Genomic DNA, 24,879 nt, shown 5'->3' on the forward strand with positions numbered 1-24,879 from the left:
ATGAATTGGAAGGGCTAATGATTGAGGCTTGACATACTGTGGAACACATCTGCCTCTTCATCCGTTAACAGGGCTTGTTCAAGCTGTAGATTCTCTCTCATGTGGTATAGCAGCTCTGATGAGTCATCTCTCCTCACATACTTGCCAGAAGAGGAAATTGACTGGGCTTCTGCATCAGTCTAATAAAGGATTGAAAAAAGACTGATTCTCTGATTTTTCTTGCTCTGGACTTTCTTTTTTTCGACAGGCCTACCTGCCAAGGCCTTAGAAACCGCCTTTTCGATCATCAGCTGAACCTTGGAAGCAGATATGAGTGGTGGACTGCCAGGAGAGAATGATCTAGAACCTCTAGACATGCTCCTCTACGATTCACCATCAACCTGGCTTATATCGGAGGAATTAAAACGTGTGTGCTATTCTGCCTTCTTGTCCCGTCCATCTACATTCCAAGATCATTTCATGACAACTGAATAGGTATAACGCAGATAAATAGAGAGCAGCCAGATGGAAACCTAGCCAGTCTTTCTGCAGAGATGGAATTCTAATTCACCAATCAGAACACAAACAGGCCTAACAGGACACTCCCATCCACCTGCCTTGATGCAAATGGCGAAAGAATGAAAGACCACAAATACACCCCGTCCGCAGTAAGCAAACACCCTTTCCTCACCTGAGCATCACTTGATTATAGCGAATTCGGAGGTGCTCCTGTTCCTCCTGTCTACTGCTAAACCTTGGCCAGCACGCTCCCATCACCAACCAGGATTCTAGCGCCCTTGCAGCCCGCCGAACTCCGTCCCGACCGGCTACTGAATCCCAGGGTGGCTCGGACACTCGGGGGTAGCCGCAGAAGGGCCTCTTGGTACCACTGTGCCACCACTTACCAACAAAACAGCCGAAGCGCGCTGCAGTCGTTGCACCGCAAACAACCAAATACAGCTATGTCTGAAAGACACAAGCAGACAGGATGTGAAGAGTGGAACAGAGGCTTTTAAATGCTGAAGTTTTTACTTATCGGCGTGCCTGAAAGGCGACTGCCTCGTGTCATAAGGAATTAAAGCGAGATGGGCGGGAGAAGTGTGCGTTGTCATAGTGCCAGTCAATGGGTTATAAAGGTGTTCGACTCTTTCAAATCGTGGTTATTTGCAGTGCACAGAGCAATGGTCACACTGCCAATTGAGGGTGATATTCACACCTTTAGAAATATTGACAGCGCCACAGAAAGTGCTGTGTTTACAGGCGAAAGCAAAAGAGAGAAACAAAGATGGGGCAGTGAATGCGAGTACACACAGGACTGAGTGAAAAGGCAGTGGTGAGAAGAAGGAAATTACATTTGAGATATGCCTATGTTGGATTTCTGAAGTATGTTGGGAGAAAAAGGGTGTGTCAAACCAGACAAATATAATGTTAGTTTCACTGTTCTATATTTTCAGAATTGAAACATCATTGTTGTTAATCATTTAGCTGATACTTCTAACAAGCATTGGCAAAGCCAATAGATCTTGCTTGCTTTAGTCATGTGTTTGTTATTGCGCGATATGTGTAGATGCAATAACAAAAAACTCACAGTTAGGGAGCCAGATACAGGGTCAGGTGGCATGTGGTTTTAGTTCACTTATTTTAAGCCATGTCCTTAATTATAAAGGCCACACCTCTTAGAAATGATTTCTTCTTTGGTTATTCCCTTTTTAGAGAGCTCCCACCATCGTTTATCTCACTTAAAGCACTGACCTAGGCCAAGCTCTTACAAAATTAAGGGCCTGATTTAGATTTTGGCAGAGGGGAATACTTTGGAACAATTGTGAAGGATATTCCGTCCGCCGTATTACAGTCCCATTTTGTCCTATGGAGATCGTAATACAGCCGACGGGATATTCGTCACAATTATGACGGAGTATTACATCCGCTGAAATCTAAATCAGACCCTAATTCTGCTGAAATAGGTGTTCATTTTATTGACTCTGGTAGTCCACTTTGCTTGAATGGGGCAGCTGCCACTGTCCTTGTAAATTCACAATAGCTCTGTAAACACAGGGATGTGTTCATTAAAGTGTTACTGACAGAGTATACACAGGAGGTTGCGGCCATTTTGCATTTGTTTTCCAAAGGATCAGTTTCCTTTTACTTTGACCAGACAAAAAGGCTACATAGGCCGCGTTACAGTCTAGATGCTCTAGCAACATAAAATGGCGTTTATCATGTCATTACTCCTCAGAGCTTTCATCCACACCTCACTGTGCTGCCTCTTCTCCACTGCAGGGAGGGGAGAAAGTGCTGAGGGCATGTTCTCGGTTTGGTGGAATTTACTCGGACCCTGTAAAGTCCCCTACTAGTACAAGATTATATGATCGTCGTGAACTTTAGACATCGAGGCGTCCTGCTTAGTTACTTTTAAACACCATTCAGCCGACCTCATTGAAAGTTGGGTGTAAGTTAATCATTCACCAGGAGAGCAGAAGGAAGGCTTTGGCATCACATGTATCCATTACAGTTCCGTTTCTGCGTCTCAAATAATCATATAATTGCAGTGCTCATATGGCAATTTGAAAAATGCTCTGTGATCCTGGAACAAGGCACGATATCACGTGGAATTGAATAACTTTGAAATAAGAAAACTGGAGCTTAGAAAGGAATCCATAATAACATTTTAATATTTGTCAGATGTTTTCTTTCCTGGGCCAGGTTCTCATCAGTTGTTGGGAGCTGCAGTTCAAGACTTTAGCCCATAAAGGAAGGCTTAACGTCAGTGGTTTGGATTATAAACATTCATCTTACACTTGTGTTTGCATACGTTCAGTCTGTGCCGCACGCACTCAGCCTCGTTCTGCACAACATGCCCCTGTACTGGATGTACTCAGCCCTGTTCTGCACACATGCACCCTCATGGCATACACCCCCAGTGCATACCGTGTGCTGAGCACCCTCAGTCCCGTATGCTGCCCCGTGCTCCCTTCCTCGACCCCCCAGTGCTGCTTTCCCCGAACCCCCAGTACTGCTTTCCCCATTCTCCCTGTGCTGAACATATTCAGTTGCCTTCTGCCGCACACTTTCAATCCCTCTTTGCTGCACACCCTCAGGTCCACTGAGCTGCAGGCTCCTAGCTCCCTGTACTGTACTTCTTCACTCCCCCCATGCTCTATACCTTCAACACGTGTGCAGCACACATTTACCGCCAGTGCTGCACAGGTTTAGCAACTTTTGATGCATGTGTATACCCCCAATGCTGCACAGATTTAACTCTCCTGCGCCACACCACTTTAACTCCAATGTGCATCACACACTCAGCCACCCTGTGCCCCACTTTCTCAGCCACCCTGTGACCCTACACTGTCAGCCACGTTGTGCTGCACAACCGCAGCCCACCTGTGCATACTTTCAGGCCTCTTGCTCTTTGCGACCCTGTGTACAGCTCCACCTAAATCCCCTCGTGAGACATTCTGTGAGGCTCCCTGTAGCAGACACGACCAGCTATCTATGCCACACAACCCTGAGCCCTGTGTCAAAAGACCCCAATCCCTCATGTGATACGCACTGACAAAACCAACTTCGTATGGTGCATGTTTCCCCTCCGTCCCGTTCCCCCGGTGGTATAAATGCCATACTTTACCGTGTGCACATTCCTAACCGTCCCCATCTGCACACCCCAAAATCTTTTGCTGTGCACATAATTCCCACCCTACGTCCACAACACAGCTCTTTCAGTAGGACTCCTCCAGACATCGTGTGCTCCGCAGTCACAGGCTTTCTGTGCTGCACTCTCCCAATCCTGTTTCGCATTCCTGGCCCCGTATGTGATATACTCTGAGCGTCCCCTTACTGCAGACTCATAGCCCTGTGCACCACATCCACACCCTCCACACTTTGCAGAGAGCCAGCAGAGAATACTCTACAAACCCTGCAGGCAACTCTAAACTGTCCCTGTCGACTATGCATGCAGCCTGTGCTCTACACACGGACCCATATTCTGAACACCATAATTTCCTCTGCACTCCCTGGACTATATTATCATGACCGTGTTTTTCACATATGTCCAATTTTATTCTTATTTTCCTGATCCGATTACGCTTCTTATAAGGACATATACTTGAGAGAAGAGTGAAGGACATTTGTAAGGAAATGCCTCCTTGGCATGGTTACCCCCTGACTTTTTGCCTTTTGCTGATGCCAAGTTATGAATGGAAGTGTGCTGGGACCCTGCTAACCAGGCCCCAGCACCAATGTTCTTTCCCTAAACTGTACCTTTGCTTCCACAATTGGCACAGCCCTGACACTCATAAGTCCCTTGTAAATGGTACCCCTGGTACCAAGGGCCCTGATGCCAGGGAAGGTCTCTAAGGGCTGCAGCATGTCTTATGCCACCATGGGGACCCCTCACGCAGCACATGCACACTTCCTCACAGCTTGTGTGTGCTGGTGGGGAGAAAATGACTAAGTCGACATGGCACTTCCCTCAGAGTGCAATGCCAACCTCACATTGCCTGTGGCATAGGTAACTCACCCCTCTAGCAGGCCTCCCAGCCCTAAGGGAGGGTGCACTATACCACAGGTGAGAGCATATGTGCATGAGCACTATGCCCCTACAGTGTCTAAGCAAAACCTTAGACATTGTAAGTGCAGGGTAGCCATAAGAGTATATGGTCTGGGAGTTTGTCAAACACAAACTCCACAGTTCCATAATGGCTACACTGAAATCTGTGACGTTTGGTATCAAACTTCTCAGCACAATAAATGCACACTGATACCAGTGTGGAATTTATTGTAAAATGCACCCAGAGGGCATCATAGAGATGCCCCCTGAATACCAATCCGACTTCTAGTGTTAGGCTGACCAGTTTCTGCCAGCCTGCCACAACCAGACGAGTTGCTGGCCACCTGGGGAGAGTATTTTTGTCCCTCTGTGGCCAGGAACAAAGCCTGTACTGGGTGGAGGTGCTTCTCACCTCCCCCTGTAGGAACTGTAACACCTGGCAGTGAGCCTCATAGGATCACCCTTTTGTTACAGCGTCACAAGGCATCCCAGCTAGTGGAGATGCCCACCCCTCCAGCCACTGCCCCCACTTTTGGCAGCAAGGCTGGAGGAGATAATGAGAAAAAACAAGTAGGAGTCACCCACCAGTCAGGACAGCCCCTAAGGTGTCCTGAGCTGAGGTGACCCCTGCCTTTAGAAATCCTCCATCTTAAGTTTGGAGGATTCCCCCAATAGGATTAGGGATGTCCCCCCCTTCCCTCAGGGAGGAGGCACAAAGAGGTTGTAGCCACCCTCCAGGACAGTGGCCATTGGCTACTGCCTCCCAGACCTAAACACACCCCTAAATTGAGTATTTAGGGGCACCCAAGAACCCAGGAAATCAGATTCCTGCAACCTGAACTAAGAAGAAGGACTGCTGACCTGAAAGCCCTGCAGAGACGATGGAAGACAACTGCTTTGGCCCCAGCCCTACTGGCCTGTCTCCTGACTCGAAAAACTGCAACAGCGACGCATCCAACAGGGACCAATGACCTCTGAAGCCTCAGAGGACTGCCCTGAACCTAAAGACCAAGAAACTCCCGTGAGCAGCAGCTCTGCTCAACAAACAGCAACAATATTGCAACTTTTCTGCAACTTCTAAGGACTTCACTGTTCCAGCCGGAAACGTGAGACTTCACCCTCTGCACCCGACGCCCCCGGCTAGAGATCCAGAGAACCAACACCACAGGGAGGACTCCCAGGCAACTGCGACCCTGTGAGTAGCCCAAGACGAACCCCCTGGACCCCTACAGCGATGCATGCAGAGAGAATCCAGAGGCTCCCCCTGACGCGACTGCCTGTAACAAGGGACCCGACGCCTGGACCAAGCACTGCACCGCAGCCCCCAGGACCAGAAGGAACCGAACCTCAGTGCAGGAGTGACCCCTAGGTGACCCTCTGCCTAGCCCAGTTGGTGGTTGGCCCGAGAAGCCCCCTGTGCCCTGCCTGCACCGCTAGAGCGACCCCGCGTCCCTCCATTGAATCCAATTCAAAACCCGACACCTGCTTTGCACACTGCACCCGGATGCCCCTGTGCCGCTGAGGGTGTGTTTTGTGTGCCTATGTGTGTCCCCCCCCCAGTGCTCTACAAAACCCCCCTGGTCTGCCCCTGGAGGACGCGGGTACTTACCTGCTGGCACCCTGGAACCAGAGCACCCCTTTTTTCCATAGGCGCCTATATGTTTTGGGCACCTCTTTGACCTCTGCACCTGACCGGCCCTGAGCTGCTGGTGTGGTAACCTTGGGGTTGCCTTGAACCCCCAACGGTGGGCTGCCTATGCCCCGGAACTGAGGCTTGTAAGTGTCTTACTTACCTCACAATCTAACCAATACTTACCTTCCCCTGGAACTGTTGATTTTTGCAGTGTCTACTTTTAAAATAGCTTATTGCCATTTTAACAAAAACTGTATATGTTATTGCTCTAATTCAAAGTTCCTAACTTACCTGTGTGGAGTACCTTGCATTTTATGTATTTACTTAAAATCTTGAACTAGTGGTTCTAAAAATAAATTAAGAAAATGTATTTTTCTATATAAAAACTATTGGCCTGTAGTTAAGTCTTTGAGTGTGTATTCCTCATTTATTGCCTGTGTGTGTACAACAAATGCTTAACACTACCATCTGATAAGCCTACTTCTCGACCACACTACCACAAAATATAGCATTAGAATTATTTAATTTTGCCACTATCTTACCTCCAAGGGGAACCCTTGGACTCTGTGCCCACTGTCTCTTACTTTGAGATAATATATACGGAGCCAACTTCCTACAACATTCTTTCTAATTTGGGAGAAAGTAGAGTACGAGGCCAGGCTTGCGTTAAGAAGATGGAGAAGGAGGTGAGCATATGTGGGTCCATCAGTGGGCTGGGTGGGACAAGAACATTGTAGGAATTGAAAAAGCAACGGAGGGCAAATGGGGATTAGCAGTGCAGTTTACTGAGGATGGGTAGTTAAAGAGAATATGTGCACACGGGGTAGAATTGAGAGAGAAGTAAGGATATCATTTGGAGGAAAGCTAGTCATACACCACAGCACTTATTTCAGGGGCAGATTATCAATTTGATCAAATTTGTATTGTGTACCCCGATTTTACAGGAACAGCTCAAGATGAAGGAGCAGTCGATGCGGAAACAGGAGCAGGAAATGGAAAGTCTGACATTCCGAAATCAACAGCTTGCTAAGAGGGTGGAATTACTCCAGGAGGAACTTACAGCGACAGAAACTAAGGCCAAGAAAAGCAAAGTATGTTCATGTACTATATGAAAGCTTACCTGCCCGCTACACACACTTGTCATTCACACCAAATAATTTTGTTATTTAAGTATCGCCTCATTTCACGTTTTTGTTTTTGCACAAGTGTTCAGTTAATGTTTAACAATTGATTGCTTTGTGAAACATTCCTTGAAAAGTGAATTTGTTTGTGTGAGAGGTAATTTTACAGACACCAAGGTGGTGTTACCGTCATGGACTTCTCTTGCAAATCCATCAGCTCCTTTTCTTCGATCCGAATTGTCCCTGATCATCATAGCAATCTATTAACCACCCAATCTTGTTCTCAATTTTCAAGCTTTCCCTCATCTCTCTTTTTACTTGATATCAAACTTCTATCTATCCCCAGGAGATTTATATCTTTGGTTTGCAGGCTTCCATTATACTCTGCTTGGGTACATGACAGCTGTATACTGTCCTTCGGTGTCGGCAGACATGACCAACTAACTTTAAAAACCTTATTTTTTCTTTACTTTTGGCGTTCGCCTTTCCGCCATTGCAATCTGTGCACAGATGGACTGATGTTACCACATTAACCTTCTGGAATGACATCTCTACAGTCCAACCAAGTTAGTTTTTTTTGTTTTTTTGCAGATTCATTTGAAAGGTGCTGTTGCAAATGCATGGCTGGGTAGCCATTCCCTTTCCAGGCTGCTTTGTAATCTGTAGAACCCTCTGGGGTGTCTAAGCATGCAGGTGTGGCCCTCATTTGTCACCTGGGCAGTGCAGTGCTATACAGTCGCAGCAGGCTGGAATATAGAAATGATTTCCGTCGTGGAATGTCTCTGGCGCATCGGCTGACCTCTGCACTTAGCTTTCATATGGGCATGATTCCACTGCCCACCCTGGACTTGGGCAGTGGCAGAGGTGAGTGTCCCCCGTTAGCAGGTGGATCGATGTGGCCATCGGGAACTGTACTCTCAGGCAGAAATTGCCGGCACCTACTTGGACACGCGGAGGCCGTCAGCTCTATACCGCTGACATTGCCTGTGCACTCGCTGCAGCTTCCTAGGCTGAGGAAGGAGGCTGAATGCAAGGAGACTCCTGCACTCCCAGCTGGATGGCAGCCGCTCGGACCCCGTCCCCTGTCCTTGCTAGTGTGGTTTTTGATCGGGCGAGGGAATTGCTGAGGTGGCGTTTGACAAATATGACACTGGGCCCAGAGTACTCTGTGTGCATATATTTATTTAGTGAGCTTAGGTCGTGGAGCACACTATAACTACCTTTTGCGCCACTGGCCACTCCTATATTAATACTTTGGTGTCACGTCACTAGGCCACGACCACGACTCCTCGCAGAGGAGGGGTGTACCCAATCTGACCCCGCTGACGCTCCAACTAACGGGTTTGCCTAAACGCCAACAAACACTACATTCCTCCCCAATTTAATAAAACAAACACCACAACAGGAATATAATAACATGCAAGCAGCCGCATAGCTACAATGCTCATAATATTGATAACTCTCAATCAAGTACGAAGTCTGCATAGCGCCGGGAAGGACCTGGATTGTCCCGAAGATGATAACGCCCTCTTCCTGATCTGCCAATCGACACCTCCTGACTGTTACTTGGGTCTCTCATACTCTTCATCTGTTTCTGGAAGAGTCTGGCATGGCGGGGACAACTTCTTCCACTGTCGAGGGCCCAGCTTGTCCAGGATTTACAGGGCATAGGTAACAGCATTGTCTCTGACAGCCACTAGGATATTGTCCATGGATCTGGTTCTAGCCTGATCTGAGGGCATTGGAGTGGGCAACTTCTTGAATTGGTATACATTTCTCGCAACGCTCTCACCGTCTCTAGTTGATGTAATCATAGTCCCTTTGGTAACGGTGACGGTCCACAGTTCTGCTTCAAAAGGGAGACAGAACTTTCCACCAGGATGGAGGTCCTTCACCACCACCATGTCCCCTACCCGAATAGAGACATTCCGTGCTCTCCGTCTGCAAGACGCATAAGCGTTGTTGCAAGACTTCTGTCTCATTGATTGGTTTGGAGGATTAGGCTGGGTGGTCCAGAGGGGGTGATGAGGTATGGCACCCATTACAGCTCTTCCAAAATAGAGCTGACTCGGGGTGACGCCCTTCTTAGCATGTGGGGTAACTCTGTATTCTCGGAGGTAAATGTAAATAGCACTTTCAAACTTTTTGAGACACCGCAAGAGAAATGCAGATTGTTTTGGACAGAGTCTTCACAAATTGCTCTACTTCGCCATTAGCCTGAGGCCAGCCTGAGCTGTACCATTGGACTTCAGAAAATCAGCCCACTACCGGCTGTTAAATGGGGGTCCATTGTCTGTGCGTAGCTCTCCGAAAAGGCCATGGGTAGCTATCAGCTTCTCCATTTTTGGGATGACTACATGGGCAGCTGTTGATGGCACCAATTCCACCTCAGGGTATCAAGAGTAGTCGTCCATTACCTCTAGCATGTAGGTCCTGTCCGGAAGACTCCCAAAGTCGGCACTGACCCTCTGCCAAGGGGCTGTGGGACCTTCTACAGTAATGACAGGTGCAGGGGGGGTCAGGCGCTCCACTCCCCTGGCAGACTAAACACCCTTTAACATCATTCACCTGTTGGTCAAGTCCCGGGAACCAGACTTTGCTTCGAAGTCGATTCTTTGACTTGACTATGCCTTGATGAGCGCCATGAGCTAACAAAACAGCTCTATGTCCTAGGCAAGCAGGCAGTACCAAACAAGACCCTCGTAGGAGGCACCCATCTTTACTCACCGTAAGTTCTTGCCGGATGTGAAAGAGGGCCTGAAGAGTGGCTCTGGCCTCAGCTGTGCGGAAGCTGGCAGGGCGTTGAAGCGGGCGCCAATCATTGGAGCGCACAGCTTTCATGGCTAACTGCAGGCAGTCATCTTGGCTTGTGGCTTCCACCACCTCTGCAAGTGGTATAGGTAGTGGCCTGGCTCGGTCAATCACAAATTTGACATATTCCTCTGTTTCAGTAGCATCGTTAGCTTCTTGAGGCATGGCTGGGCGAGCATGGTGGGGCAGAAAGTCTGCTGGGTTCTGTGCACCAGGCTGGTATTCCACGCAGAAATCAAACTCCTGCAACTGCAGTAGCCATTTTTCAGTCCGTGGTAGCGGCTTTGATGATGAACCTTTAAAGAGGGGAAGTAACCGTTTGTGGTCAGTAACCACTGTGAAGGCCTTTCCATACAAATAGATGTAAAAATGCCGGCACCCCCAGTGGACGGCGATGGCTTCCTGTTCTATCTGGGAATAGCGCTACTCTGTAGGTGTCACAGTCCTGCTGGCGAACGCGATAGGAGCCCATTCTCAGCAGTCTTGTTTCTGGGATAGGACCGCCCCTAGGCCAGTGGGACTAGCGTAAACGGAAGGCCAAGGTGGTGCCAGCCGAGAGAGCTTTCTTGGTGTTTTCAAATGCCCAGTTTTGTTCTTTGCCCCAGATCCAGGGGTGGTCAGTTTTGGTGAGTTCTCTCAACGGGCCAGTGAGGTCGGACAAGTTCTTCATAAAATGGCCACAGTACGTCACCATACCTAGGAAACTCCTGACCCCGGAAACAGATGTGGGGGCCGGAGCCTCTTGGATGTCCTTCACTTTGGCTGGGTCAGGAACAATCCCTTGTTTAGAAAAACGATACCCGAAGAAGCTGATGTCTTCTTTTAGGAACTCGCACTTCTTCCGATGGAGAGTTAGTCCATGCTCTTGTAGTCTGGCAAACACCGCCCGCAGCCGGGCTAGGTGACACTCAAGCATGAGGGCATGTACAAGGATATCATCGCTTACGTTCAAAACTCCTACAAGCCCTTCCAAGACCCCTCTGATTGTTTGTTGGAATATCTCTGTGGCACTAGATATGCGTGTGTAACTCAACAGGCCCATGTAAGTAGAGAATGTCATTATTGGCTGGGAATTTGGGTGTAGTACCATCTGGTGGTACCCGGAGCAGAGATCCATTTCGGAGAACCATCTGGACCCTGAGAGCCCTCCCAAGATGTCAGCGATCGTCGGGGTAGGATGTCTGTCCCGCTTGATGTCCTGATTGGGCAGGCGCATGTCCACACAGATGCGGACCGCATCCGGCTGTTTTGCCTTCTTCGCTTTGACAATCTGGGAGACCCAGGGTGTTGGTCCTGACACCTTTTCGATCATTCCGACTTGTTCCGAGAGCAGTAGTTCTTGCTCTACTTTTGGGTGCAGATGGAAGACCCGGATCTCCAGGAGCCACCGATTCGTCAATGTGAAGTTGAAGGGGTGGTCCTTTGAGGCAGCCAATGCCACTAAAAAGAGTGTCAAACTCTTTGGTGAGGTCTTCCACACAGTTGCTGTGGATGCTGAACGAGAAGTGGACTAGACCCAGGTCTTGGGCGGTTTGGCAGCTGAGTGGAAAACCAGACCTTTGTGGCAAGCTTCGTGCTCTCGTGCTCAATGTCTGCTGTGACGATACCCACTATCTTAAGCAGTCGGGTTTTTCCGAAGGCTTACACCAGTACTTTGGTAGGATTCAGAAGGGGTTTTGTTTTTAGGTTGTGCAGTCAGCCATGAGATTGATTGAGGCCCCAGTGTCTATTAAAGCTGGCATACACTGGCTTTGCATGGTGACCTGACAAGTGGGTAGTCGGTTGCAGGTTGCCTCCTTGTCTACTGCCTTTACCACATGGAGAACTTGCGGATCATCATCCATGTCACTCTCCGACGATGTGTTGGGGAAGGCAGCGACGGCTTTAACAGTTTTCTTGGGGTGGACGGTGCCTTGGGTGTCGAGCGGCATACTTTCGCAAAATGATTGAGTTTACCACATGCCTTACAGGCTTTTCCTCAGGCAGGGCAGCTACAAGGGTGGGACAGGGGGCCGCCATACCATCTGCAAGATTTGTCTTTCGTCTTCACTCCACCATGCATCGACTTTTGGTGGTATCTGTGGCCATTGTGTTGATGGGTTCAGTTTTTACTTGGACTGTCTTTGTGTGTTCCATGTGGGCCACTCTTGCTTTTGACAGTTCCTACGAGCGCCCTAGCATAAAGACATCCCTCATCTGCATATTGGGCTCTTGCAGAATGCGCTCGCGGAGCTTAGAGGAAGCACACCCTTGGATAAACTGGGCCCTGATCTCGTCCTCTTCATCTGGAAGTGTGCATGTGCTGACTAGTTCACGGAGGCATGCTTAGAAGACGTCTACAGACTCTTCTGACTTCTGGCGTGCCTGGCGCAACCGAAAACGTTCGTAGTCGGGGTTTGAATACGGTTTAAAGTGTGCTGAGGCGGCATCTTTCAGCGTGGCGTACATGTGGGGAACAACTTCGGTCACTCTCTTGGATACTTTATGTATGTCCGCTCCACCAACGTGTAGGAGTAATGGTCTCTTCCGTTCTTCTTTAACTTCCAATGCCTCGAAGTAGGTTTCAAGACGTTCAATCCAAATTCTCCACCTAGCTGCTTGTTTACGGGAGGGGCTCCCGTGATTGTGAATGGCTCTAGAGCTGAAAGCTGGCCATGGTGTGGGGGGCAATAGGGAGTAGCTGGTTTTCCCTGGGGAGGGGAGGGGGGGGTCTCTTTGTCTGGGTTGACTGGCTAGCATTGAGGTCTAACACTTCCTCCCTAGCGCAGGTTTGCAGACAGTGGGGCCAGTGTGGTGTGGAATCTGGAGTGGAGTGCAGTCAGGAGGCTGAAAAGTGTCCAGCCAGTGGCAGGATATGAGTGGTGGGCAGGTCTTCCCCAAACAATGCAGATTGTGTTGCACGCAGGCTGCCACAGGGAACAGACAAGGCACAGTACCTGAAAGATGGCTGATGTATGCTGGGGCATGTGGCAGGCAGCTTCGGTGGAAATTCAGGCACACTCGGCCCATCGTTGCAAGGGGAAACCGCTTCCGAACAGCCCAGCTGCGGGAGCAGTGAATAGTTGCTGGGCAGGGCGCCTTTAGGCTCCAAAGACCAGCGTAGTCGAGAGCAGCAATCCGAGGAGGCAGGTGGGCATTGCCGTGACAACGTCCACGGTCCGAGCCTGCACGTAGCCGCCGAGGCTGTAAGGAGTGGTGGGCAGGGCGCCTCCAGGCTGCGCAGGGTGCACTGTGCAGTGGCAGCAGGGCAGCAGATGGGCGTGCTGCAACAACGGGTGCCAGAGCAAAGGCGAAGCCACCGCGGACCACGTCCCCAGCAGAGGGAGCGAACGGCTGCCAGCCAGGATGACAGGCAATGAGGCCGCAGAGGCACCGGAGGCGGTACCGGAGCACGTATGCAGGCACTCGGTGACACACCCTCGTTGCCAATGTAGAGCGGGCTTTTGGCAAATACGACGCTAGGCCCAAGGTACTCTGTGTCCATATATTTATTTAGTGAGCTTAGGTCGGGCAGCACACTATAACTAACATTCGCGCCACTGGCCACTCCTATATTAACCCTTTGGTGTCACGTCACAAGGGCACGACCACGACTACTGGCAGAGGAGGGGTGTACGCGATCTGACCCCTCTGACACTCCAACTAATGGGTTTGCCGAAATGCCAGCAAACACTACAGGAATCATATGTGCTTACTCCCCAACCGTGCTCATCTTTGGTGATGTGCCCCCCCTCTCCCCCGGGAGGTGAAGGACTAATCTTAACTTATATACCGTCTGGGAGACGGGTTGCAGTGTGGGGACAGGAGGCGCACGTGGTGGCATAGAAGACGACGCACCTCCTCAACCAGCAACACCCTAATTTATACTTCCCAGAGACCCTTTAGGCTGTTTATATATGGGTCCTGGGACGCACCAGCACCTCTGGAAATGGCCCCGGCCCATGCGGCCTGGACTCTACTCTTAAGACTGTGCCTTATGGACCCTCTGTGCTGACTCGTGTGTGCCTGCAGAACTTCTGCTTTCTGATCACGGGCCTGTGAGCCCATTGTGTGCCCCAGAGCCATGGTGGAGGTATGGGGGCTCCCGCTGTGGTAATCACCTGCCAAGGAGATGCGGTTGTTGATGGCTCCCTGGGGAGGTGCCATTAGCCATGCTACTGTGAAGGGGCTGCAATTGCCCCCCCCCCCCCCCCCCATGTCCCCACATGCGGGCCACCTATAGGTCTTGATGCCATCCATAAACCCTACAGGGTGTCTGAAAACCCTGGACTGCGGGAAAGGTATAAGGACATCTTGTATGGCGACTGGCATAGTTACCCTCCCAGCCCACATAACAGCCCCATGCAGCTGCAGCGGACTTGGGTCCCCTGCATTATGTCCCTATCTACAGACTGGCGACCTTGGAGCTGCTGCAATTCTCCTGAGTCCCTTTACCCGCATGTGATTTTGGAGGGCGAAGTCTGCTTAGACCCCTCCACCCAGATTGATATTATAGTGGAGATGATTGTTTCCTGGGGCAACGAGATCGCAGTTTGCAGTGGCCCTGTCTCTGGTACTCCTGACTGGATACCACCACCGACTGCTTGCACTGCCTTTGGGCAAGTGGGTTGGTGCAACTAAACCCTCCTGTTGCTCTCCTTTTGAGTGCATTCGTATACTGGACTGGCTGGTGTGTTGTGTTGGGCCTGCCCTCAAGGACTGGGCTTCACCGGTGTGGACTGGTCGTGATGCCCCAAAGCATGTGGGCCTACTCCCAATGATTTCACCTTCACTAGGTATACTTGATGATGGGATGCAGTAAGCCTCCTCTACCTGCGACAGCCCAGACCAAAATGGATGAATACACAGACTCGAAATCTGATAACAAGGAAGCTGCTGATGCCCTCTCTCTGCAGCTTCACCTCAGTCCACTGCAGATCTGGGCACGATCCTCAGGGCAATCGAGGACTCACAGGGAGGCAGTTGAAACCAAGGTCGAAGGCTTCCGAATTGACTTCTCACTCTGTGCCAGGACCTACGCAAAGTGGCCGAAAGGGTGACTGAAGCAGAGACACGGATCTCCACGACCAAGGATGACATAGTGACAGTCAAGCATATCCAAACTGACACCTTCAGTGGCGGCCCTCGAAGAAAGAGCAGAGGATGCCAAGAACCGTTCCAGGCATAATAATTCGCAGTGGAGGACCCAGACTTGGATGAGCTTCCCGAAAACTGGTTCAGATCCTCGGTCAGCAGTGGTAAAATGCACTCAGGAGCGTAGCTTCGGGGTGGGTGTGGGGGTTGTTAAACTACAGTGCCCCTACCAATCTGCATTCCTCTCCCTTTCTGCTGCCCCTAAGCCCCTCTTGTGCTCCAGCTTGTTGTATAATGTATTGCACATTATGTGCCAGCGTGATTGTTCGGAAATATGAAGCTTGCACCCCCCCAATCTTACAGACTGAGCTACACCCCTAAAAACAAACAAAAACCAGTTCAGAAAACAGGAGAGTGAAAGCAGTTTGTGGGTGACCCTGAAGAGAGGGCCAACAACATTTGTAATCCTGCACTTCTTGGAAATACATGTCAGCAGCATATGCAAACCAGGCACTGTGACAGTTCCTACGCCTGAGCCACCCCAAACATCTTGTATTGACTCTCGAAGCACTGTGCGAGTCAGGAACTGTCCAAAAGAAGAGTGTTCAGCTCACGGAGCTCCTCGAATGTGAGGGTGATCCTGTCCACAAACAACTGCACTAGATCCATAAACGAATCATATCTTAACTATGTGAGCTGCTATCCCGACCTTTTCGAAGTGTGGCAGTTGCCAGAGAGGAAGATCCAGAGAGTATGCCAACCGTGCAGTGCCTACAGCCATGGCAACACGACCAACAGTGTCTAGCCACTTGAGCAAAAGTGGCAGCCGCACACCATAGGAGGCTGTCCCCATGACGTTTTGAAGTGGCAGCGAGCAGCTCAAACTAGGCCAGAGGTACCTCACTTTGGGCGTCCCCACCGGGGCAATCCAAGTCATGAGCCATTGAGATTGATCCACTATATTATATATTTTATTGTCAGAAACCCCTAGGCCTCCGGCTTTCATGGGCAAAAATAGATTCCCCGGAGCCACCTGGTGCCTGCTTGATGCCCAGATCAGATCAAGAAAGCAATCTATTGAGGTCCAGGAACACTGTTAGGGGCAACAACAAAAGAACGTTGATGACTAGGTACAGGGCAGTGCAGCAAGGTCACCATTTTTGCTAATACAGTGCGACCCATAGGTGACGGAGGAAGTCTCTGCTAAAAAACTGACGAGGAGCTAAGGGAGGCTACCACCCCACTAACACTGCTATCACGGACATCCTTGAAATCTCTGTAGGCGCGGATCCCCAGGTATTTAAGTGTGCAGTTGGAACAACATAGTTCTTGGTCCCTTCCAGGAAATGTGCACACAGGCCCAAAAGCAAAAAGATGCAGGTTTTCTGTGTTTTAACATGCAGACCCTACAGTGCATTGAAGGAGTCAAGAATTTGCATAATCTGAGTCCGGCCAGAGGTAAATCAGGATATCGTCTGCGTATAATGAAATGTTGTGCTCTTGACCTGATGTCTGTAAGCTGTGTCTGCCCCCTTACGTTCATTATACATTTAAAGTCACCACCTTGGACTTAGGGGTCCTGAGGGCAAGGGACCTTAAGTGTGGTTGCGTGTTCTATGTGAGACACTTGACCTACATTGGGAGAGTACTGGTCAATTAAGTGGGACATCATGCTGACTAGTTGACCTTAGACACACTTATAGCTGACATCCTTATCCATTCTGTTGTCTACCACCCTGTATGGCACCTCTGGGCATATCTCGATTAGGACACCTTTCACTTATGTAGAGAATGTTGTGCTGTAGGTTTGCCTCTTTCACACTCTTAGTTTGTGTGTGATGAGTCTCTTACATAAATACTAGATGGATGACCCTGTGTTTCAAGTAGGAATGTGTTTGATGCCTTTTAGTAATATTGCCTAAACCCCTGACATTCCAAGTTAGCAGTGTATACTTGCCTAGCAACATTGTTGTGCTCTCATTTTGGTAGTAATGTTGTCCGATTCCTGGATCCAGCTCTGCCCATCCATCTCTTCCATGCGGACCTACATCACCAACCATCCCTTATGCTTCATCTGAGTTTCCTCCTTAAGGCACTCTCCCTAGTGTCATCTCCTGTCATACAGAAGCAGCTGGCTAAACGGCTTAAATTAATTTCCCCAAGTATAACTTCTTCCCCAGGACCAGGCCTCGAACTACCCTTTGGCTAGGGTATTTTCATGCTATGATGCTCCAGTGGGTTTCGTTGGGACTCATAGCCGACGTAACCCATTGTAGCTTCATAGTGTACAGTACCCAGGTTCTGAGGGACACGAGGTTACTCCAATATATTTAATGGTCGGAGTACATTTAATGTAGGTCACTGCAAGAAGCTATGGATTGGGCCAAATTCTGCTCTGTTAACAAAGGGTGAAAAATATGCCCCTGTGACTATTTGCTTAAAGAGTGGGAAATGTGTTCCAGACAGAAACAGTGTCACGCTACGCCACTCGCCTTACATCTTGGTTGCTGTGTAGCTCACCTGCTATCCTGCAATTATGGTAGGATTAGCTTTGAGTGGCCTTGTAACTCAGGCAAAGCATATATGTCAAACAAAATACAAAAGAGCAGATGCAATGCAGTGCTACATTACTTAGCGGCAGCAGATCCTCTGCTGACCTAGGTGTTATTTGGGAGCCTTACCTAGCTGTTTCTTCTGCTGCGTCTTCAGACAGTGGGGGTCATTATGACCCCGGCGGTTAGAGACAATGTGGCGGAAGTACCACCAACAGTCTGGCGGTACTTACCGCCACATTATGACATTGCCAGGTTGGCTGAAGCCAATCCACCAATGTACCACTCCGACCGCCATGGCGGTAGCAACCCCTGGGCTGGAGATAACAATCTCCAGCCCAGCGGCCGCTATTGTGCTGCCGGCAGTATCATAACCCTGCCTACCGCCATGGCTTCCGTGGCATTCGTAACACCACGAAAACCATGGCGGTAGGCCCTATCAGTGACCGGGAATTCCTTCCCTGTCACTGATAGGAGGCCCCCTCCATCCCCAACCCTCCGCAGACACCTCCTATTCCCCCCTACATCCACCCTCCCCTCCCTTCCAACCTCCCCCATACACATACACGCAGACATACACTCATCCACACAGACATACATGCATGCATTCATTCATGCACACATCCGCACATACATCCAAACTTACACGCAGACATGCATTCACATTTCCATTCATACACACACTCACACACATGCATACACGCACGCAAACAACACTAAACACACTCACATTCACGCACACATTTACACATACATGCACCCCCCCCCCACACAACACCTCCCCAGGTCCCCCCCCGCCCACCACCCCTGTCGGAAACCCAACTTACCTGAATCAAGGGGTCTTCCGGCAGGGGATGGGACGGGGCGCTGCTACCGCCAGCAGCGTCCACCAGCAGAACACCGTCAGGCCGTATTATTTCTTATAATACGGCTGGTGGCAGTCTACTGGCGTGGGGCTGCTGGTGGTAACAGCACCACTTTACCACCATCCGCGAGCATGGCCACAGCTGGATTTCCGCCCTTCTTGTGGCAGAAATCCAGCTGTGGTCATAATTCTGCGAATGGATGGTAGCCGTGGCAACAGTCTTTTAGCTACTGTCGCCGCAGCGGTAGGCGGTTTTTATTGTCATAATGAGGGCCTATGTTTTTTCCACTATTGGCATCTTTATAAGCATCCTCCATTAAAGACCTCTAAAGCTTCTTGTCGGTTGCCACCATCGCCACAGCTTCTTTACACTGTGCTGCTTCCTGATGAGGATTGGGTGTCCCCAGAAACCCCTATGCGCTCTGGCGTACCCCATGCAGTGCTGTGGCTTAGGATATGAATGACCAAAGGAGCCCAGCACTGTTTCTCTCTTCACTCAGACCTGTGCTTTTTGTCAGTAGGTGAAAAAACATTTTCACTCGTAATTTCTTTTGGCCAAGCCAACACTGAGCCCCAGATCGTCACTCCTTTCTCTATTGCCAACAAACTTGCCGCAGGCCAGTCCGTGCCTCCTGCCTGATTCCCTGAACATAGACACAGCTGGCAGGCTAGCTCCATATGCTCTGGCATCACCACTGAACCTCACGTGGCCTGGGTCCTGCCACCGACCACACTGTCGTTCTCACCTCTGCCAACGTTTCAGTTCCGAGGTGACACCCGGTCCTCGCTTCTTCCTACCGCCATCTGTTGGGCACCTGTTGTCCATAGCTATGCTGGCAATTCTGTAATTATTGTATATCTCACTGGTCGTCTTATGAAATATATGACGACATCTGCTCTGGCTGGAATGTATCCAAGTACTGAATGCAGCCCACCACCCAGGAGTATGATTTTAGTATGTCTGAGCAAGACTGATAGGATTTAGTCATCCTGCAGGTCAAGGTAACTGTTGATCTATAGAGTACTTTCCCACCTCGTATCTGAGAATCAGTTTCTCTTTCTTATTTATTTCCTTACATATCACCAAGAGTGTTTTAAACTTTATTCTCTATAAATAGTACTGTTAGTAATATATTTAAACATTACATAAATAGTATTAGCATTCAGAAGGGCATCAAAATGGCAAAAACTGTACACATTTTTAGTTGTTGGGTAAAATCTTTTTATTTGTTATGTTCATTTTAATGTTTTGATTGTTTTGTGGGCATATTATTCAGGATTTCGTTTTATGTTAATATTGGATTCTAAAGTCCCGGTTTTGAGACGCTTTGTATCTGCACAGCTCTTTAAATTATCACAAAAAAACGTAAGTGCTGATTTGTGAAATTTCATGGATTTTTCAAATCCAACATTGTGAAGGTTTTTATTTATTTTAAATCACGTGACATTCGTGAACTTTAAAAAATGTTGTGAAGCTTTAAAAAAATGAAAGCTGGAGAAAAGGCTGGCAAAGTTGATATTCATAGCACACTTCACACTAAATCAATGCGGAAAAAAGTTTACATTTGCACATGCCTCTGTGAAGGCTCAGGTGCAACATCTCGGATACAGAGTGTATTGTTAAACTCTTGTTTGTAAAATGCAGGTCATTGAAATAAATATTTTTGCACTTAAGTATTTTTATTTTATGTGGAGATAATAGACTTCTGTTGAACTTTTAACACAATTGTGACTATCAGTTTACAAAATAAGTGTGTTGATTATTTGATTGGAGTTAATTTTATCTCCATCAGAAAGTGGGTGAGCCTACTCTTCAGTTGAGCCTGGAGCAGAAAAGTGTCTTTGATGAAGATCTTCGAAAGAAGATAGAGGAAAATGAGCGGCTGCATATGCAGGTACATAATCCTGTGTTTTGAGTGCCTCCTTCCTTCCTAAACTCTGAAAATATTTTTAGATGATGTTTTAGACCTACGATACAGGTATCTACGTGGACAAAGACATGCAAAATTGCCCTGATACTTGTATGGTTTTACTAAGTGTGTGTTATGCAAAAATGGAGGTTTGTATAGTTCAAATTGTATAATCTGTTTAAGATGGACAGCAGTGCCCTGTTCAGTCATGCATACTCCCAGAAACAACCTGACATGTAAAAACTAATAATTTATGCACTTGAGCTGGGAGCTACAGAGGATTTGACAAATGTCAAAGGAAGATACCTAACAATAGGTATCCTGAAGGGCACATTGGACTTTTTACCAATTTTTCAATTTGCATAGGACCTTAAAGACCTATGGTAGAAGAGAGCCCAATATGTTTGTGGTACTATTTTGATAATTACTGTAGCCATAGCCATAGCCATAGCCATAGCCATATCCATCATCGTAGTAGTCGATGATGGCTGTGGTGAGTGGGTATGATATGTAATTGGCACATCCCCTTTTTATGAGTGATTTAGATTTAAAATCTAACTCAACTTGCCAAATGCTTCGGTCGTTCTAAACACCTGTGTGCCTCATATATAATGCACTCTCCAGGTCCATTTATGCACTTGCTACTTTGACTGTGCTGCGTATTGTTTCTGCAGTCTTTGCTGATCCAACTGTTTGGACCCATACTTTGTTTGTATACATCACGACCTGCACCACAAACCTCCATATCGGACTGTGGCCCAGCCTGCCCATAAAAGTGGCAGATGGCAAACTGCACTGCAGTCTGGACCTTGAACGCTTTTCAGAGCAGGGTGCTGGCCTTTGGCATCAGTTCACCAAAATCACAAGGCCTCTTCATTTTGATATTAGTGTTAATGCGCCGGTCCTCATCAATAATCATTAGTCTGTCAATAATCAATGGAGTCAGTGATTGTCACGCACCATGACTTTTCAGCCATGAATAACCACACTGTTAGTAAAGTTTAGTACGTTTATTTCCCTTATATTAACAATGCTAAAAGTCATGTAGCTCAATCTCAATATCAAATGAAACACATAAAAAACAATACTGGTTGACCAAAGCGACGAAAGAGACGCAACCTAATCAAGGCTTGAATCACAACACATTCTAAGGCAACAGTACAGATTAATAGCAAAGTCAGCTGCATAAAGTAATCACGTACATAGAATTCAGCAGCATAACTCGTCAAACATTTGTCCCTGCAATTTGTGAATAACAACTAACCAGGATTAACATCAGCATGTGGGGCTTCATGCAAAACAATTTAGAACACAAATTTAGAAAACATCTTACTAAAAAACTATTAAGACGGCGCAGCTGGTACCTAGAAAGAAAAGGCGTAAAAATACAATTCAGTCACATTGTCATATCTACCTATCCACGGTATGGGCCAGCAAGCAGAATCAGTCTTCGTCATCAGTCGTTCAGCAAAGCATCAGGCTCTCAGTCAGAGAGTAAGAGCCGAATGACAGAATCTGAAGTCTCTTCTTCTCAATATCGCATCTCAAAATGGGATAAGATCTGCCTAAAATCTCGTCTGAGGTATTTTCCCTCTGTTGCGTTGTTATATCAAAGTCACCCAAACTATCCTCTAATTCCCTATTGGTCAGTTAATCGTACGTTATTACTCTACCCAATAATTTTTCTATACTAAATCTATGAATTCCAATATTTCTTTCTTCATACAACATTGATTGGTCCGCTTTACGATGTCCTCATCATCCAGCTCGTCAGGTATCTAATTTGTTGCATCTTCTTCTCAAGTCAGTGTCTTCATTGTTCGCGTCCTGGGAAAGAACCTCTCGCACACATTACACATAGTTTGTTACAGTTTTAAGGACACTGTATCAGGTTAGTCTGTTCTCATGGAAAGCTTCTGCTAAGCACTTTTAACAATACTATGAACATTCTACAGTTAGTTCACTCTGTCAGCATTTTATTAAACGCTAAGAAATATAGCTTTTGCATGAGGCTTGGCAAAACTAGGCCAAGACACTCGCTAAGTTAAGACAATTAATAAGCTAGAACATACTTCATAACCCTTAATATTACATATTAGTACCTTAATCTAATACATTTTCAATATTTCATGAGTACTAACCATCAATTAGTACATTTCGTGAAGGGTGGTGGTCATTGTTGGAGGTCACAATTTAAAATGTGTGCATTATTTTTCTCTACGTTATTCATTTTCTACATATTTCATTATTCAATATACATAAGCTTTCATTAATAATTTCTAATTAAGACTCCTGCTTCAGCAATCCCTCCTCTGATGACTAAATATGTCATCACACTAATTACCACCCACAATTTTATAATTCTATTTCTTCGACATTTTGTCTTCTCCTTGAATTTGCCCTATGAATTCTTTCCCTTTTCTTTTCTTCCTTCCTTTGATTATTCTTAGACCTTTTCAATTTAATTCTCTTGCTTAATTTGCATAATCCCCATATTCCTAATAGACAACACACAACAATTAGTATCCCTGTATTATTTTCAGTAGTACCCCATTCCAAATGCTACTAAGCCAATTTCCCACTGAAGCAAACCCCTTACCAACCTTTTCCCAAACACCTGGTTCTTTTAATTCCTTCAAATCATTACTTGCATTAGTCAGATTAGTAAGTAAGTCTCTTATCTCTTTACTATTGTTAGGGATATATGAGCAACAATGCCTAGAATTAATCATTTTACAGACTTTCCCATCCTTCGCTAAAAGCAAAACGATTCTGAAGAGTCATAGCTCTATCCGCAGCTAATTCAGTATTTATCAGGAGTATAGCCCCTGAAAAATTTGTCAGCATGTTATCCATAATAGTAGACCACTTTCGAATCTTGATCGAATTCAGGATGACTCCCACTGAAGGAATCACTGCACCAAATATATCTTCCACTATCGCAGAAGAGGACTCCCTCCTCTGTCTCTTATGATGTAATTCGCTCACTTTCGAGAAACTTTTTCAAATCCTCCATCTGGTAAAACTTTGGAAAGCTATTCCCAAATAACATTTCCCATACCATCCTCTTGGAAGACTTTAATAAGCATTAAGTCCACAAATATAATATATCCCCGGAATCGCAGGGACCCACCCATTCACTATAAATGTCCTTTTACTCTGAAACAGAAACACATGCCTACATTTACTCATACCCACAAATAGTGTCAGTGTGCGATTCCCTACGTGTAATGCGTCCAAAGCTAATTTCCCTTGCGTCTTAATTGCAGTGTAAGCATAATCATTCTTGTAAGTTCTTTTCTGTAAGCCCTTTTCTAATTTCTCCTTCAGCGCCTTTCTTCTGTCATCAATATGTTCTAAGAAGCTCTTCTCTGAAGGTGTAAGCAAGCATGTCAAATTGCTTTTATGGCATAAGCTGTGCCAAATGTTAAAGTAGGTTCAAAGAATCCTCAAACTAATACTATGTCATTGTCCTTCGCTATTCTACTCAAATACCTAATGATAGGAACAAATGAGAACACAACATCGTGATTGGAGTGAAAATACTGAATATACTTCTGGTTATAGAACCTTGTTAGTAACAGACTGCAACTTATTGTGTAAGTGAGGGGAAGACTATGTTAGGTGACGCCTTCCTCGACTGATGAAGGAATCTGCGTACACACAAGACAATCCTGTGCATCCATCATCTCAACATACTCACTCAACAAGCGATAGAAAACGTTAGAAGAAAGTTCTCCTTGTGCATTAGTATAATCATGCAAATACTTCTCATCTAACTTAAACCTCTCCACAGCCGTCAGTGTAGTAGTCTCAAAAGCAGAAGTATGGTTGGCTCTTTTCGCGTCAAGAACAGACATTCCCATAATTAAATCTATAAATAATATTCCACACATAATTACCAAACAAATGCTCATATTTTTACAGCGCCTAGCATCTCTAACCTGCTTATCTACGTCAGCCATGACCTGTAAAGAATCAGAAAGCAGAAATAACTCAGAAAATTTGCAGCAAAAATCAAAAATAGAGAATTCTTTCAGCAGTTCAGTTTCACTTCCAGGAACCCTTCTTCCTTGTCAAAATCAGTTAACAGCTTTGTTAAATCACGTTTCAAAAGTCAAATCAGGTTATCAATGTCTTTTCCGGTTTCTTTCAACAGTCTCTTTCTCAAAATTATTTTTCTCAGATAGTCTCAACAGTTCAGCTCCTTGATCTTCTTCAGGTCACCTCAAAATATTGACTTCGAACTTCCCTATCAAAACAAAGACATAAACTCTTGTTGCCATTCGTTTGTAGTTGCATACGCCCATTCAGGACCTGCGTATCTTCGACTTGCTATTCTTTCTTTTCAATTTTCGATCAGCATTCAGCTCGCCTTCACTTAGT

At 47.0% G+C, this 24,879-nt stretch overlaps 1 protein-coding gene across 1 annotated transcript in view; it reads left to right on the forward strand.

Moving 5' to 3' along the window:
• The window catches only part of PPP1R21 (protein phosphatase 1 regulatory subunit 21), a 448,835-nt gene that overhangs the window by 45,948 nt on the left and 378,008 nt on the right, over positions 1-24,879 (forward strand). Inside the window, exons 3-4 of the mRNA XM_069234042.1 lie at positions 7,106-7,252; positions 20,377-20,478. Of these exons, the coding sequence (XP_069090143.1) occupies positions 7,106-7,252; positions 20,377-20,478 (249 nt within the window). The remainder of the gene's footprint in view (positions 1-7,105; positions 7,253-20,376; positions 20,479-24,879) is intronic.

The sequence above is a fragment of the Pleurodeles waltl genome, chromosome 5 (assembly GCF_031143425.1).
Source record: "Pleurodeles waltl isolate 20211129_DDA chromosome 5, aPleWal1.hap1.20221129, whole genome shotgun sequence".
Taxonomy (NCBI): Eukaryota; Metazoa; Chordata; class Amphibia; order Caudata; family Salamandridae; genus Pleurodeles; species Pleurodeles waltl.